This window comes from Vigna radiata, chromosome 8, assembly GCF_000741045.1.
Source record: "Vigna radiata var. radiata cultivar VC1973A chromosome 8, Vradiata_ver6, whole genome shotgun sequence".
Classification (NCBI taxonomy): Eukaryota; Viridiplantae; Streptophyta; class Magnoliopsida; order Fabales; family Fabaceae; genus Vigna; species Vigna radiata.
This window is the reverse complement of record NC_028358.1, coordinates 37,123,791-37,142,420: the sequence shown is the minus strand read 5'-3', so window position 1 is coordinate 37,142,420 and position 18,630 is coordinate 37,123,791. Positions and strand designations below refer to the sequence as shown.

General features: G+C 29.7%; 1 protein-coding gene across 3 annotated transcripts; it reads left to right on the top strand.

The window, feature by feature from the left end:
- Positions 1-1,409: 1,409 nt before the first annotated feature.
- On the top strand, positions 1,410-7,523 carry LOC106770763 (protein CHUP1, chloroplastic). Of its 3 annotated transcripts, none has more exons than XM_014656558.2 (9): positions 1,410-2,096; positions 2,234-2,328; positions 2,473-3,201; positions 3,683-5,041; positions 5,143-5,274; positions 5,465-5,646; positions 5,952-6,063; positions 6,905-7,048; positions 7,318-7,523. In XM_014656558.2, exons 1-9 carry the CDS (start codon positions 2,012-2,014, stop codon positions 7,339-7,341), a joined length of 2,862 nt encoding a protein of 953 aa, XP_014512044.1. In that variant the 5' UTR covers positions 1,410-2,011; the 3' UTR covers positions 7,342-7,523. The 3 variants fall into 3 exon arrangements, with proteins under 3 accessions (XP_014512044.1, XP_014512042.1, XP_014512043.1); XM_014656556.2 differs by having other exon boundaries at positions 1,411-2,096; positions 7,311-7,523; XM_014656557.2 differs by having other exon boundaries at positions 1,412-2,096; positions 2,234-2,325; positions 7,311-7,523.
- Positions 7,524-18,630: the final 11,107 nt, after the last annotated feature.

The following is an 18,630-nucleotide window of genomic DNA, read 5'->3' as shown; positions in this document are numbered from 1 at the left end:
TTCAATTTGGTCCTAAAGAACGTAATTGGTGTTCAATTAAGTCTTTTTCACTAACTCCGTTTAAATTATTAACGACAAACTGTCCAAGTGTTCAACTGCATTGTGAGGTGTCATTTATTTGCTGACTTGGAGTCCTTTGTGGCATTGTCAGTTGGAAACGGCAAGCTGTCCAAGTGTTCAACTGCATTGTGAGGTGTCATTTATTTGCTGACTTGGAGTCCTTTGTGGCATTGTTAGTTGGAATTAGGATTTTTTAAATTGTATTTCTGATTAGGGTTATTATTTTGGGAATAAATTAAAGTTAAGTATTTGTGAATTTTTTATCGTGGTTTGGGAGGGAAACATGCTGAGAAGATTAAGGAAGCACAAGCACTCACCTTCATCTTCTCTTCACTCGATTTCTGCTTCGTTTCGTAGGAGGGAGACGCTGATCTCTTTTCCTTTTTGTTTCAGTTCTAGTTCGCGTCACAAGGAGTGAAGGCTAGGGGTTTTTGCACTTTGGGGATGCGAGTTTAGGTGGCTAGGGTGCGAGCTCCTTTTTCGCAGCACCAGGGCTCACGGGGAGGATGCGTCACAATTTTGAGGCTTTCTATGCTCATTCTTGGCTTGTGATTTAGGGTTGTTCTTGTGTTTCTATTTCTTCTCTGTAGGTTGACAATTATAGGTTGAAGGTTTTGATCTTGTAATTTGGGGGTTTGGTTTTAGGGTTTCTGAATTTGGGAATTTTTTGGGGTTTTTGTTCTTGGTTTTTCTGATGTTACTATTGGAAGAGTTGAAATCTTTTTCAAATTGGATTTTGGGGATTTCCTGTACTTGTGTTCTTTTTTTTTTTTTTTTAAATTTGGAGTTAGGGGTCATGGTTCTTGCGTTTTTGGATTTTAATTGATGGTGGTGGCACAAGTTTGTGACCATGGAGGCCAGCGGCAATATCTCGACAACGTTGGACTATGGGGTGGTGTTAGGGCCATTCACTGATGTTCTTCCCAATCTTGCATATCTTCCTTCCAAACCATGATAAATCCTTTAGACATTAATATCCTTAATTTAATTTTGAAAATAATAAGCCTAATATCAGAAAACGAATTTCAAAAATAATAAATTCACCTCATTAGATCTACATCAGTCAATAAATGACATTTCATTATCTGACTGTACAGTTGGACAACTCGCGGTTAACAATTTAAACAGAGTTAATGGAAAGGACTTAATTGAACACCGTATACATTCTTTAGGACCAAATTGAACACACAAAAGAAAAACATGGAAACCATTTCGAATTTTCTCAACCAAAACTGGGACTAAAAAGAGCTTTTAACCTATATTTTATTTAAATGTTAAAAACGGAATAAAGCTTAAAAGGAAAAAAAAGAAAAAAGAATGATTATTTAAAAACAAGAAGTTAAAAAGGAACAAGAAATGTGAAAAATTCAGGAGGGGGGAAACTGGAACGAGCAACAACGGGCGAAAACGGCTACATGAAATGAAAGTGAAGGGGGGCAATAGTCAAACCAATTTCTCCTATTTTCCTTCTCATCTCATTCATAAGTAAAATACCATAACCATATCATAGGTTTAGGATTTACCTTAAAAAGAGGAGGGAAATAAAACCTTCGGAGAAGCTTGTCCATGTTGTAGCTTTACTCTCACAAGTTATTTTCAGTAAATCTTGTTCCTCTGCTTTCGTTTAAGTGTAACTTCATAACAGTCTTGTGACCGGATCTTGGTGACGTATTAGACCCACCCATTGTGTGCCCGGATTGCCCACTAGCTATTGTTCGTTGCGTGTCTATTGGTAAGCTTGTGCCAACGTGAAAGATTGGAAATTGCGTTTCTAAATCTGGGTTTTGCTTAGCTCTTGTTTCGGGATTTCTCTTTGCTATCTTCTGTTCTACCGCAGTTGTGGATTCTGAGTCATTGGTTTTCACTTTCAGAGCTCCAATGATTTGAACTTTTTGTTATGAAAATTGGGGGAAATGGGTATAGTTAGGATATTGATGCCGCCTCTAGATTCATGATAGTCAGGTTAGGGGTGATAGTTGCTGCTTCCATTGCAGCGCTCACAGTTAAGCAGCTGAATGTGAATAACTCAAGATCAGGTACTTGTGTTTATTCACCACTCATTCTTTTTATTATTTTTTTCGTAGATTTTGATCAATTCACTTCATGTTGGTGACTGTTCTTATAAACAACGCTGGCCCTTTATGTTGAACTTAATTCTCTCATTGTGATTCAGAACATGGTGAAGCGAGGTTTAGAAAAAGTCAACAAGATGAGGGTACAGAACAGGAGCAGGTCACTTATTCTACCGATGGTCTCACCACGAAGGTCGTGAGTATATTCGGCTGAAGTTGTTGAATTCAATTTTGTTTATGGTGGTCGCGAGGATTTCTTTTGTTTGCTTTCTTGTTTTCATATGAATGGAAAAGAACTGGAATGCTTGATTACTTGTGACATTATTTGACGTTGTTGCAGAGGCAAGAAGAGGAGCAAAAGGAGGTTATGTTAATTAACAGCGTAACCAATCGAACCGATGACTTTGAAGATGATATTCCTCCTGAACTTGAAAGCCTTCTATCTGGAGAGATTGATTTTCCATCACTTGCTGATAGGACTGATGAGGAGAAGAAAGACAAAGTTTATGAAACTGATATGGCTAACAAGGCCAGTGAATTAGAACGGTTGAGGAATCTAGTGAAGGAATTGGAGGAGAGGGAAGTGAAACTTGAAGGTGAATTGCTTGAGTACTATGGTTTGAAGGAGCAGGAAGCAGACTTTGTGGAGTTGCAAAGGCAGTTGAATATTAAGACTGTAGAAATAGATATGCTTAAAATGACCATTAATTCCTTGCATGAAGAGAGGAAGAAGCTTCAAGAAGAGCTCACACATGGAGCTTCTACCAAAAGAGAACTTGAGGCAGCAAGAAGCAAAATCAAGGAACTGCGGAGGCAGATACAGATTGAGGCTAACCAAGCAAAAACCCAGCTGTTGTTGCTTAAACAAAAAGTTTCTAGTCTAGTGATGAAGGAAGAAGAGGCTGTCAAGAAAGATGCTGAAATTGGAAAGAAATTGAAAGCTCTGAATGACTTGGAGGTTGAAATTGTGGAGCTTAAGAGAGAAAATAAAGAACTTCAACATGAGAAGCGAGAATTAACTGTTAAACTCAATGCTGCAGATTCTAGAATTACAGAACTCTCCAATGAGGTCAGAGTCATACAGTAAACTTTGTCCTTTTGATAGTTAAACAGATGCACGAAACCAATATTTAAGAATTGTTTACCTTGTCAGCCAACTGAACACTTGCCACACAAGTAAGAAATGATGGTTGAAAGTTAACCTCAATGGTTGAGAGTAATCAAACATTAACTAAATGAGGTTTGTATAAAAATAAAAGAAACTGAATCTCGTTTTTTTTTTCTTTATTTTTAGTTAACAACCGTATGTTCTTTCAGGTGTGATCTATTGTATGTTTATTGGTTAATGGGGGGATGTAACATTTAGAAGCAATTTCTTGTTAAGATGTATATCGATATCAATTATTCTATTATTTGTAAATTATTTGAGAAAAAATGTTGAAAGTGGTTGTGTAGTTCTTTCATGATAGTGATAAATTAGTTATTAGATTTATATATTTTACTCGCAATGAGTATAATTTCATTTTGAGATGCTTTGCCCTGAACTGCAGAATGAAATGGTTTCCAAGGCAAAAGAGGAGGTAAGTAGCCTGAGGCATATGAATGAAGACTTGCTAAAGCAAGTAGAAGGACTCCAGATTAATAGGTTCAGTGAAGTTGAAGAGCTTGTATATCTTCGTTGGGTAAATGCATGCTTAAGGTATGAGCTGAAGAATTACCAGGCACCTCCTGGAAAATTATCAACCCGTGATCTAAACACAAGTCTCAGCCCAAAATCACAAGAGAAGGCTAAGCAGTTACTGTTAGAATATGCGGGATCAGAGCATGGACAAGGGGATACAGATCTTGATAGCTACTTCTCTCATACCACTTCACCAGGCAGTGAAGATTTTGACAATGCTTCTTCCATTGATAGTTTTATGAGTAAACATAGTAGTGTTAGCAAGAAAACTAGTTTAATCCAAAAGTTGAAGAAATGGGGCAAAAGCAAAGATGATTCAAGTGCTCTTTCATCACCAGCCAGATATCTTTCAGGTGGCTCTCCTAGCAGGATGAATATGAGTAGTAGACCTAGGGATTCCCTGGAATCGTTGATGCAAAGGAATGCTAGTGATTCTGTAGCCATCACAACCTTTGGACAGAATGATCAGGAACCTTCTAATTCTCCTGAAACACTAGCTCTTCCTAGCATAAAAAGAGTTTCATCCTGTGAATCCTTAAATTCTGTTGCATCTTCATTCCAATTGATGTCTAAGACAGTGGTTGGGGATCTGGATGGAAAATATCCTGCATATAAAGACCGCCATAAATTGGCCTCAGAAAGGGAAAAACAAATTAAGGAAAAGGCTGAGAAAGCAAGAGTACAAAAGTTTGGTGACAATTCAAATTTGAATATGTCCAAGGCTGAAAGAGAGAAGACAATGTCTTTGTCATCAAAACTCACTCAATTAAAGGAGAAGACACATGTGTGTGGTAGTTCAAATTATCATCCTGACTACGCTAAGAATGTTGATAGTCAAACCATTAGCAAGATGAACTTTGTCCACATTGAGAAAAGGGCACCTAGGGTGCCTCAGCCACCTCCTAAACCATTTGATGGTGCTCCCGTTTGTACAAATTCAAATTCTTCAAATGTAGTATCATGCCCTCCATCTGTGCCTCTTCCTCCTCCACCCCCACCAGCACCACCAGGTGGACCACTTCCCACTCCGCTAGGAAACCCATCAAGAGGAACATTAGCTTGTGATAAAGTTCAACGTTTTCCTGAGCTAGTTGAATTTTATCAGACACTGATGAAACGAGAAGAAAAGAATGAAACTTCATCATTATTTTCTTCTACAACTAATGCATCTGATGCTATGAGCACCATGATTGGGGAGATTGAGAACAGATCATCATTCCTCTTAGCTGTATGTACATTACAAATTTACCCCGGTTTTGTTATTTTTTCATATTGTCATTTCTATCATTACAAATTTTAGAACCTTATTTTTAATGGATATGGACCTAGGTGAAAGCCGATGTGGAAACCCAGGGTGACTTTGTCTTGTCCTTGGCAAATGAAGTTCGAGCAGCCTCCTTCCATAAGATTGAAGATCTGGTCGCTTTTGTGAATTGGTTAGATGGGGAGCTTTCCTTCTTGGTAAGTGCTTGTGTCATTGATCCACTATCATTAACAAGCTTCTAGAAACGAATTCATATAAATTGCAGATCTTGTGAGATAGTATGGAAGTTGATCATTTGTGCTGTAATTCCCCATAAATTGCATTCATCCTTTGCAATTTTACATCCAATGTGCATTTTATTCATCTCAATTTATTCCCTTTTTCAAGGTCGATGAACGAACTGTTCTCAAGCATTTTGATTGGCCTGAAGGGAAAACTGATGTGCTGAGGGAGGCAGCTTTTGAATATCTGGATCTGATGAAATTGGAAAAGCAAGTCTCCACCTTCACCGATGATCCCAAACACCCATGTGAAGTTGCTTTGCAGAAAATGTACTCATTGCTTGAAAAGTAAGCGTCATTGTTCATGTTATAGTTTGATGTACCATAAATACTAGATTAAGAGGTCAATCCTTGGTGCATATTTTCTTGAAAACACAATCTTGAATGACTCTTATCCGAATAGAATGCAAACTATTTTCTTATGTCTACTTAAATGCAGGCTATTCAGACATTTCAAGTCACAAATATAAAATGTGATAAACTTGTTTGCTATAATGTTTCTTGGTGTACATGATCCTTGCTATTCTCTATAGATATAGAATGAAGCTTACTTATATTCATCTATTTCCATCTTTCTCTATTTATGCTTCTAGAGTGGAGCAAAGCGTATATGCAATCTTACGGACAAGAGATATGGCCATTTCGCGGTACAAAGAGTTTGGAATACCAGTAACTTGGCTATTAGATACGGGAGTTATGGGAAAGGTATAAATTACAGAATCAGTTTGTGTTCCTGTTAAACATAAAGAACTTGTTCCCGAAGGTGCTTTCTTTCTATAGCCATATTTGACCGAGTTTCTACCTTAACATTTCTTGAATAGAAAAATAAGACTTGTGTATAAGGTAATAATTTTAGTTTATGAATTAATTCATTTCATTTTTTTTTCTTTCTTATGTGTTATAAGTTGAAGTTGCAAGTTTTTATCTGGTTAGTGTTACGAGTGAAATAATCCAATTAATTATGCCAGTTGATTCTCTAGCTCCCTTTCCCAGAATCATTTATATATTTTCATTAAAAGTGTAAGATCTTTCTTTATGAAATTTTGTAAATGTATCTGTTTTTTCCCCTTGTACTCTACTTTTTCTCTCGCACTAAATTTCTGCTCTTTTCCTTAGAACGCGTAGGAAACACCTCGGAAATGCAATTCTATCTTAAATAGTATCCCGTTTGCCAATTTAACAGAATTGTTCACGTATTGTAATAGACATGAATACTCTGAAAGAATAGTAGGGAGAAAAAAATGTATTTAACTGATAGGACTCTGAGTAGTTTCTTTGTTTTGATGATGTAGAACAGCCATTGAATACTTCTAGTGATACCCATATTCCAAGTTTATTTCATTAAGTACAAGTCGGACCCACCGAGGCTTCCCTTCAAACTAAAATGATCTAACAACTAGTAGTAAGAATATCTCAAGTGACCAAAATAGAGATAAATATAAACTTAAAAATATAATAACAAGTGCATGCCTTTGTTTTGCCTGCTTCTGTTTGAAGCTATCAAATGGTCACTCAGTAGTTGCTACTGGTAATTCTCTCATTGCAGATCAAGCTTTCCTCTGTGCAACTGGCAAACAAGTATATGAAACGTGTTGCATCCGAACTTGATATATTATCTGGACCCAACGAGGAACCAAACAGAGAGTTTTTGATTCTGCAAGGAGTACGTTTTGCGTTTCGTGTTCATCAGGTAATTTTAAGGCTCTTGGTTTTGTTTTCACTTCTACATCCCTCAATAAAATAAGCTGATTTTGCATAGTGACAAAGTTTACTTACCTGCTTCCAACTCCATATATATATATATATATATGAAGTTATCCTCGAGTAATAAGGAAATATGGAACTGTCAACATTTGTCATGGGACAAGTTGGGCCGCTAAACTGTTGGCCCAAGAAATTGGCTATGCATTTTCTTGCTGCAACCTCAAATAAATAAGTGCAACTCTTTTTAGTTTGCAGGAGGTTTTGATACCGAGAGCATGAAGGTTTTTGAAGAACTAAGAAGCCGTATCCATGCTCCAACAGGTGAAGATAGTAGTAACCAGAAACATAGATAGATGATCAAAAGAATTTTTATTTTTTTTTCCCTCAAATGTAGTTGGTTCTGTAATGTGTGTTACCTCGTCAGCTGTATATGTCATTCTTCTGCCTCGATTTTCATTCAATGTACTAAATGCTAATTTCACTCGGCAAAAAGCTAACTAAATAAAATGGTAAATATTTTTGTGTAACAATTTTAATTTAAATAAACAAAATTCAATTTATAAGTATAAATAAAATACATGTGATTGAATTGATATAATGAGATATATTAATCGAAAAATATACCCATTCTGCCCTTGCTCAACAGTAACATAATATTTGTATCTAAATCTGGTCAGCTAGATTATTTTGCCAGTTTGGGACGACTTCGAATTAGCACTTATGATTTAAAATAATTTATTCTCCATAAACAAGGAAATGAAAAAAAAAAAAAAGTGCTTTGCGGGAATGTATTTCATGTTCCATTATTTAAATTTGATTCAAGGTTTTGTCTATTGTCTTTATTTGTAAAAGTTGCTCAAGATCAAAGTACATTGTTTAGTAACCTTTATTATTAAAACAAATGGTATCGAACTTATAAAAAAGTTTATTTAGTCACAATTTGAGTTAATTGTATCATTTATTATCAGATTTTTCTTGATTATATACATAGTTAAATATGTTTTTGTCTTTAAATTTAAACATTAAATTGAAATTTGTTTTTATTTTTAATTTTGATATATATATATATATATATATATATATATATATATATATATATATATATCAATCAACGTGAGACGTGTATCTTGTAAACTTCTTTATTGGATAATTGTGGATTGAATATACAAATTTGATTGGATATGCATTGCATATTATGTTATGAAGGTCTAGTTATGTGTTTGTAGGATAGATAGATTACAGATTGCATTTGACTTTACTGTGCACGTACTTACAGAAAAATTTAGCAGCGGATACTTTTGATAATTACCACGGACAAATCTTGATGAAAAGAAATAAAAAAATTACGTTTACCTTTTTTCATAGTTAGTTCATACATAAATTTTAAAAAAAAAATGATAGAATTAAATATGTGTAACTTAATTTTAGTTTATAAAAATAATATATTTTTTATTATTTTCTTTTAAAATAACGACAAACTTGTCTAACGAAGTTAAATTTATGTTAATTTTTAAATTAATTTTTTCTTATAATAAATCTTTTTTTGGTGAAAATGATAGTTTTATCTCATTATATTTATATTAAATATTAATAATTTAACTATTATTGGATAACATTTTATAAATCAAAGACAAATTTAATGTTAAACAGTGAGTAAATGATATAATAGTTTTTTTTTGGTAAGATGTGATTACAGGTTGTTCAGAGTGTTGATCACAATAATTAATAAGCAGACATTAACAGTGAAGATTTGGAAGCAAATTTTAATTAATAGATCTCTCTACTCCCTTGTGATAATAAAAGTGAGTTCCAAGTAAGCATCGAATCTGTTTGTAATCATTAACAAATTAAATCGATCTGATTGATGGTTTGTGATAATACATCTATCTTTATCATAACAATTTCACTCAAATCCAACGGTATAAAATAAAATCATTATAAGTGGTAATTTTTTTTCTCCAACACAGTTACATTATTACATATTAAAAGAATCACTAATTAATTATACCGATTAACACAATTTAAATGACAAAAGTTAAATATGTTTTTCATCCCCCAATTGCTTTTTTTTTGTGTTTAGTCCCTCTTTCAAAGTATAATATAATTTAGTCCTTCAACTTCAGAAAACTCTGGTATTAGTCCTTTTTACCAAATTTTTTTAACTTTATTTGTTGTTTCAAACGCGTTTCTCAGTTAACATTGAAGCAAAAATGTGTCAAAATGTGTAAACAATCCAAATGCTATAATGTAACGTGCTTGAAACAGCAAATAAAGTTTAAAAAATCTGGTAAAAAAGACTAAAGCCATGAAGGACTAAATTGTACTATACTTTGAAAGAGTGACTAAACACAAAAACGGCCAATAGTTGGGGGACGAAAAACATATTTAACCCTATATATATATATATATATATATTAATTCAAATTTATTTATAATTATTTTGATGTTTTTAACATACTCACTCGTAATTAAAATCTTAAAATTTACTAATAATTATATTTTAAGGAGACTTTTTTATTAATAAAATATGTAGAAAAATATTTTTTTAACAATGTATTTTATTTATCATTAATAATATATTAAAGTATTTATTTGTTTGTGATAAAATGTATTGTATATAAAAGTAGGAGCAGAGAATTAATTTGACAACATATATGAGGATCCCAGATATGGGACAGAGATTATGAAAGTTTTTTTATTAGGTAAGGTTCCACATTCAGTTTGTGCGTCTGGGTAGTTATTATGTACGAATTGCAATCATAGTCATTGTCTTTGCCTCCATCAATTGCAACAATGTATATCTTTCAGTGATCCATTATTCACATTACAAGTGCTAATTAATATATCTAAACTTGAAGATGCAGTATGACAACGACATAGCTGGTTGAATAAGTGCATGAACCCATTATTCTCTACGCCAACCCGGACAGTCGGCAAACCCTTTTTAATTTTTCATTTTAAAAACACTACTTTTTCTTCAACCCTTTCCAATCTATTAACTATTTTTAGCTTTTTAGCTTAATGGTTTAATCAAATTTAATATATAGACTTATTTAAATTCATTTTTACCAAATTTATCTTTATAATAATTTTATATGTATAACTATATATTTATAGGGGATAAAAAACTTAGTAAAAAGACTTTCGATAGGTGAGTACGAGAAATATAGATCTTTCGTTGTCTGGCAAAATTTAGAACGTTTTTTTTTTCAGTGTTATTTGGAACAATTTGAGCTCCTAGCGTAGTTGTGGAGTTTACATTTACTCTTTTCATTCAATACACGATTCATAAATAATTCAATAACAAATACAATAATATATTAAACAAAACAAATTTATTAAAATAAATTCTAATAATAATTTTAATATTATATTAAAAAATAAATTTCAAATCTAATTCAATCCATTAGAAAATAAATTTTTCATTTATGTATATATGCATATGGTTATAAAATAAAATTTTCATTTATGTATATATATCCATATATTTTAAATTAATATTATCCCTAGAACTTCTAACATATATATATATATATATATATATATATATATATATACAAATATTTTTCATACACTTCTCCTTTTTTCTGGATGTTATCATACTTTATATATTTTTCCTGTAAATATTGAAACAGAGATGACAATGAAGGAAACAATTTAGTCATTGTAGAAGAAATGTAGTTATCAACTAGAGTAAAGCTTTTATATATATAATATTATCAATGTTAATATTACTTGTTTTCCTGTCTTCGAGCAAGCATTTCAGAATTGGTAACATATATGAATAGTATCTTGCCATGATTTAACACGTGAAAACCAGCATGAGGATTTTTTAATTTGTGATAAGAATTGGATTTTTTTAATTTAATGAACAGAATTGTTGACTTTATTTTTTAAAAATAAATGAAAATAATATTATGAAAAGACAAAACTCTTTTGGGTAAATAATAAGTTTAGGTAAATTTAAATAAGGACGTAATTCAACCTCACGTAAGTAAAAAATGAAAACTATTTTTTATGCATAATTTGAAATATTTTATAATAAATTGTATTGAATTGGATAAAAAATGTAAAATAATTAAGCTTTTAAAAACATTTAATAAGAGAAAGTGAATATTTGTTACTTTTTATTAGCGAAAGTCAATATACAAAATTTCATGTCTAAGATCAAGACAAACCTGTGACCTTGTGCATGCGAGTTGCAAATTCCCATGATGTTTTACCTCATCCGGATCGTAAAAAATAAAATAAAATATTTTAACACTAATTTTTTGATACTATTTTGACATTGCATACGTGTCAAAATGTAGTTGGACGATTTCAAATTAAAAAAGATATTGGTTTTTCTCTTTCAAATATGTCCTTGTTTCAGCTTCTTTTTTTTAATTTAAAATCGTCCAACCACATTTTAATACATGTGTAGTGTCAAAAATTGGTGTTAAAATATTATTTTCTTACAAAAATTGGCTCTGTTACAATTATGTTTCAGAAATACACAACAAACTTATTTAAGACACTAAATCCATTATTTACAAAAAACAGAGCTTATCTAAGTACAAATGTGTTTATCATCAATTCTCTCTTTTTCATTTATTTTCCTGAGTCCACAACATTTATTTATTTATTTATTCCTCTTCTTCTTTTTATTTGTATTTTTACCTTTTTCCATTTCTCACACATGCCACCCGCATCCCGCGGTTCCGCTGCTTCTTCTTCTCATCAAGTAAATAAAGGAGCAATGCCATGTCATCTTTCACTTTAAAATATTGGATATTTTACACTATTCTAAGGTGTTGGAATAGTGTAGCGCAAAATGGTGTACGTGAACCATTTTCTTTTAGCATTCTTCATATTTTGGTGCTCATTAATGCTATTGAACAAGTATATTGACATAAGCTTTGATTATAATATGATTCATAATTGATCATTACATTGTTTAATAATGTCTCCATGGTACACTATATGGGGCTGAGGGAAATATCTTAACTTTGCTCATCTATATATAGTTCATATAATATGATAAAAAAAACACAAACAAACATGTTAATGAATTAACTAACTTTAGTTTGACCGATAAAAATAATTTTTTTTGTTTCATGTTAGGCAAAGTATTTTATAAGAATAGATGAGTTACCCGATTTCGTATTTTTCTATTTGGCTTGCATGGTTTGTGTTTTTTTACATTCACTTAAACATGTTTGAATGGAATTATGGGATGTAAACTTATTTGAGATGTAAGTCTGATTAAGATGTTATTATTCTATAATGATATTTATCTTGTATTTTAAATAAACAAAAGTTAACATATGATAAAGCATCTATTTTAGTTTATTTTTAGGTTTTGTATTAAAAAAATGATAAATGTCTAAAATTTTTGAACCGTATGTATATAATTTGTAAAAAACGTGAGGCATACGTTTAGAATATGCTGGCATTATGCACATCAAGTATCAGTACCTTTTTCTTGTCCCTCATCATATCAATGAATTACGCACATCAACATCCGAAAGCACCACTTTAAAAAGATCATGATAAGGAAATCTTCTCACCCAGCTAAATCTAATTCTAATTATGCCTTTTCTATACGTAACACATTTTTTTCCCATTATATTAATTAGGTAATGTATTAATAGAATTTGAAATACATAATGAAATGTAAGATTAATATATATATAATTGGAACTTCTCACTCGAAACCTTGTCCCATTGCACCATGTGAATCTCCATGAACAGTTGAAACATGTAGGTGCACAATTATGTGGAGTTTCTTCCTCGCATCAACAATTTCTGTGTCCTTTGTGATGATCGCTGCTGATAGAATAGGACAATGATATTTTGACAACTTTTTTTTAATAATTTTTTGACAACAGGACATGTGTCATCATTTTATTGATCTGTTTAAATTTATGTTTAAAAAAATATTTGAAACGGATCAATCATAGACTGCCACGTATGTGTTGTCAAAAAGTTATCAAAAAAGAGTTGTTAAAGAGACTTTTTCCGATAGAATAACATTTGTTACGGTGAGAGACAAGGCAGAGAATACAGGAAGATGTGAAAGCATCATCCAAAGGTAGTTAAAATTCACAGACGTAATTAAAGAGAAAAGAAATAAATATATAAAAAGAGAAAAATATATATATATATATATATATATATATATATATATATATATATATATATATATATATATATATATATATATATATAAAAAGTGATTCGTGATTATTTTTAACTATGTATATAATCGCATTTATTATTATGAGAAATTATTAAAAAATAACTTATTTGCAACGTTTTGAACTTGTTAATTATATTATTGTGAAACGAAGTATAATGAAGATATATTGATATGATTATCCCCTAATATGGAGGATAGGTTTTTTGGCCCACAATATCTAGGTTCATTGACATCCACCCACCTCAATCTTAAGAAACCAAAGAGGTTACTTTGTCTCATTTAGAAAAACACACATATATAGTACTTTTAAATGTTAATTCAGGAACCAAATTTATAAATCCCCAAACTCATAATTAGCTCTGTATATTTCTTTACCAATTAAAATATGCTATATAAATAAAATTCTTTTACTTCCATGTTTTAGAAAATCTAACTTTTCATTTGTGCTGATGTAAACGTATCCCAAACGAACCTAAGTTAATTCCACGTTTATTCTGTGAATAAATTTTTTTTTCATAAATATTCGCTCGCTCTAATTATTTTTGTATTTTTCAAAATACTACTATTTAATTTAATTGTCTGTCTATCCACGTTTATCAACCATACAAGTTTATTTAAATGTGTTGCAAGAACATCGTTCTTATATATATATATATTATGATCAGTAATTAATTTGTAAAAATTTATTATTATTTTTTTTATTTTTAGTAAAGAAAATTGATTTTTTTTTTGTGAATTATGTGAAAGAATAAATATAATGAATAAGTTTGTAAAAAAAATAATCACTCCATTAAATTAATACAAACATTCGTGATGATTTTTTATATTAATATAAGAAGTAGCCAAAAAATAGGAAAAACGAGAAGAATAGAAAAGAGAAGCGAAAATATAATAAAAAAAATTACAAGACAAACATATGTAAATATTTTTTTCTCTTTAACTATAAACTTCCTAATAAAAAAAACCAGTGAATAAATTAATTGGATTGTTTATACAGAGAGAGAAAATATAAAGAAAAATGGCCTGATGAGAAATCTGAATCCATTGTTGGATCGATAAATCCTTTCACATCGTCGACCACAACCACTTACGATGCCTTGCAATGAGAAAGTGTGTTTATTAATCTTCACTCCCCAGAGAGAAAATCATGCTTTGACGCTAACCAAACGCATCATATTATTATATATCATTATTCTGCTCCAACTAAAAATTTCCAGAATGTGTTGTGCCGTCTCAGCTACTCATGTTTCAACAATAGTTTCCCTTTTTTATAACTTTCATGAATCTTTACGTTCAAGAAATCAGCAAATCATGGTAATCACAGAAAAAAGTAAAAATCAAATGCACTGAAAACTCCAAAATCGATAGTATTCACTTTCAGTAACTCAAACAAATGAACTTAATATACAAGTACAATCTCATGGTGCCGGTATAATGATGATGATAGATATATTATACACAATAAGCAGGTCAATTTTGATCAAATTCTGGTTCAAATATATAGACCGTGAAAGGAAAAAGGGAAGAAAAGAAAGTTAATGAAGAAAACAAAAAATATTCAGTGGTAATGAGGTGATATCATTATGAAGCTTCCACTACTAACCACTTTTTTTTTTTTTTTCTTTGGGTTGAACCGAGAATGAAGCCATGATCAATGGTGTAATGGGTTTGGACCGGTTGGGACACGACGCTTCTCGACCCCATAACGTGGATCAATCTGTGTGTCTGAAGGATCATGGCGTACTGCAACACCCGGTTGGTGGTGTTTATGATGGTGGTTGAAGAAAGGAGAGAAGTCAAATTTTGTAGCAAGAAATTTTCTGCCTGTTAAAAGGTGATGAGATGATGTTGGTTGTGCGGTGTGGTTGTTGCTGAAGTTGGACTTGAGATTGTAAAACTCATGAAAAACTAGCAATAGAAGGGACAGCAGCAAAAGAATGTGAAGTGGTTGAGAGATTTTTAAGGCCATGATGGAAGAGAAGGAGGTGGCAAAGGGTGAGAAGAGGACGCATGGAAAGATATGGAGGAATTTAGCAGATGGAGTTTTGAGAAGGGTTTAAGATGAGAAATGTGTGTGATTTGGTGTTTTCATTGAAACCTGAGTTTTTAGTACCTTTTATTATGGTTCATTTTGAATGAGAGGAGGTAGAAGTAGACATTTTCCCCAATGGAAGTTCCTTAGAAATAAAGGGATAAAAAATACTCAACTTTTAGAATCATAATGTCAATTGTCAAATCTACAATTATGCATGATTATATATTCTCTTGTATAACCTACAGATGCATTGGGAAAATGAGTATAATTAAGATTTACCTTTTATCTTTTGAAAAAAAAAAAGAAAAAGGAATGAAATAAAATAAGAGATGATTGGCTGTAGAAGGAAAGGTCCGTGCTGGTTTTGAGTGTATTGCAACTTAATAAAAGGGTGGGGAATGTGCAATCCATATTTTCTATCGGCAAAGCAATCTGAGAACTATTTCACAAAGGTAGGGGACAATACAATTTTCACTGTTGCATAAAAGTGAAGGACAAAGTAATTATGTATATATGTATATAAGTGGGGAAAAGCTAGAACAATTACTTGTTGATATTTATGTAATTTCCCATTTTTAACTATAATGTTGGAATGTAGATATATTGATAATTTAATCTCTGAAGAAACAAGTATCTTTCATTTATTTATTTCTATCCTAGCTCAAATACCCAAATCAATATATCCACATCTCCAATTCTTCATTACTCAACCCACATAACTGTTTTCAACTTTTTACACTATGACTTTTATACAGTATACAGAAAATTAAAATAATTTTTTTAATATTTTTTCAATCAATACTTTTTTTTACCATGTTAATAGTCTTCCTTATCACAATTGTGATTGTCATATTTGAAATTTTTTAAAAACAATACATTATTAAAAAATGATCATAATATAATGCTTTCACAATAAATGAAATATTTTTTAAAAACTTTTAACAATATTGAATGTTGAGTGTAGAGAATATCATAATCTATTATATAAAATTGCTGATGACTTATTGTTGTGAAATCTTTTAATACATCTCCTCTAAAAGATTCCAACGAGATTTATTTGTTTAATGAATGAAAAATGATCATTATTTATTTTATTATAATTTAATGTTTGTTTGTAAATTTGTATATTTCAATTCAATTTTTTTTATTATTTTCATAATTTAAAAAAAATTAATTATATGTAATTTTGATGAAATTATTATTTGAACATAGTTTATTATTTTGTATACATCCATGCAATCATACATTATTTTATCATATTCTTTTATTATATGATGTCTAGTTAAAGTAAAATTATAGAGTTGATAAACCAAAATAAATAATAACACAAAAAATCTTAAAAACATATGTCATTAACTCTAATTCATTTCTAACCACTAAGTACATCAACTTCTTTATATAAAATAAATATTTATATATCATTGCTTTGAAATATTGATTTATTGATATTCAATATTTATTCAAAACATGTCGATCTAAATAAAGTGTGGCATTTGAAAATAGTCCTTATCTTGGAACAATCCAATAATTAACGAAATCAAGAGTGCTTAACTGAACACAACAAAACTACCATTACATGGTGGTATGACATAAGTTTTACCGATTACCAAACATTCATTGGTCATTGACGAAAATTTAAGCTGTACGAAATAATTATATCTTTACAAAGCAATATAAATTTACGTATAGAATTAATGCATTTTATCTTAACAAATACTCTTTTATCATGCAAAACCAAACTTCATTTAAAATTTTCTTTATCAGCAGATATTAGATGTTAGTTTTTGTTATTGAAAGAATTGAATCTACAATCTCTTCTCCTATTGTTTCTAAATCTTTCAAAACAATTTTATAATTTTTCAAATACTTGTGAGAGAATTAAACCCACAAGTTCTTTTATCATTCCTTTCAACTTTCAGTTACATCAGCTTTTTATAATTCTAATCATTTTAAATAAATGATTAACCCTTTCAGTTAGATTAGATGTAGTAACAGTTGTTTAATTTCACTTAGGGAGAAGAGAGAATTCGAAAGGAAGGTAAGCAAATAATAGTTAGAGAAGAGGTAAAATATGGTTATTTTTTTTAATGCAAATTTGTTTTTAAAGTTTACCACTCTACTTTTTTTCACTAGTATTTCCTATGTTAGATTTACCTTTTTATAATTAAATAATAATTAATTAAGAGTTTTTTATCCTTACAAATTTATCCCAACTTGATGTTGATCATATATTATATAAGCCATTATTCTACAAAATATGCAGACATACATATACTTATTTGCTAAATTAAATCCACGTTTTTTTTATCATAGGAGACAGAAATGAGAAGATATTAAGAGAATAAGAAAAACAAATTAATTACAAAAATAGGTAAGTTGTAAAGAACTTAGACAAGGTTGTGTCCTTCTGCACGACTTCATCCTGAAACAGTGGTTAGAGATAAAATCGTGTATCTCAAAAACGATTTTAGAACATGATAATCGATTATCAAACCATTTTCAATAAAAAAATTAACAAAAGTTAAAGTTGTAGAGATTAACGATTTCCTTTTTAAGTCGTACACTCCTAACATTTTTACTTTTTTTTATATTTTAATTTTTTCATTAATTAAAATCACTTATAATTTGTAAATAATATTTTATAAAAGTTGAAGTTATAGGGCTTAACGACTTCTCTTATTGAAGTCGTGCAGCCCTAACATTTTTTTTTAAATTTAATTCTTTTATTAATTAAAATTATTTATAATTTGTAAATAATATTTTTAAATATATTTAAAATAATTAAAATTATATCTAATTAATAATTAAATTTTTAATATTATTAAATAAATTTTATGATATTAATTATTTTTGTAGTTAAATTAATTTTTTTTTTATAAAATAATTTTAATTTTATAATTTATAACTATAATTTTTGTAATTATGTAATTAACCATTGAAAAAAAAATTATATTTCATTATAATTTATTTTTTTGAATTTTTATTTTATAGAATATTTTTTACAAATTATAATTAATTAATAAATTTTTTTCATTATAAACTATTTAATTAATAAAAATACTAAATATAATTTGAATTAATAAAAAAACAAAATAATTAAAATTGTAGGGGTTGACGACTTGTGTGTTTTTAATATTATTAAATAAATAAAATTTATGATTTTAATTATTTATGCAATTAAATTATTTTTTTTATAAAATGATTTTAATTAAATAATTTATAACTATAATTATTGTAATTATGTAATTAAAAATTGAAAAAAATTATATTTCATTATAAATTTATTGTTGAAAAAAATTATAATTAATAAATTAAAGTTTTTTATAATTAATAAATTTATTATATTGTAATT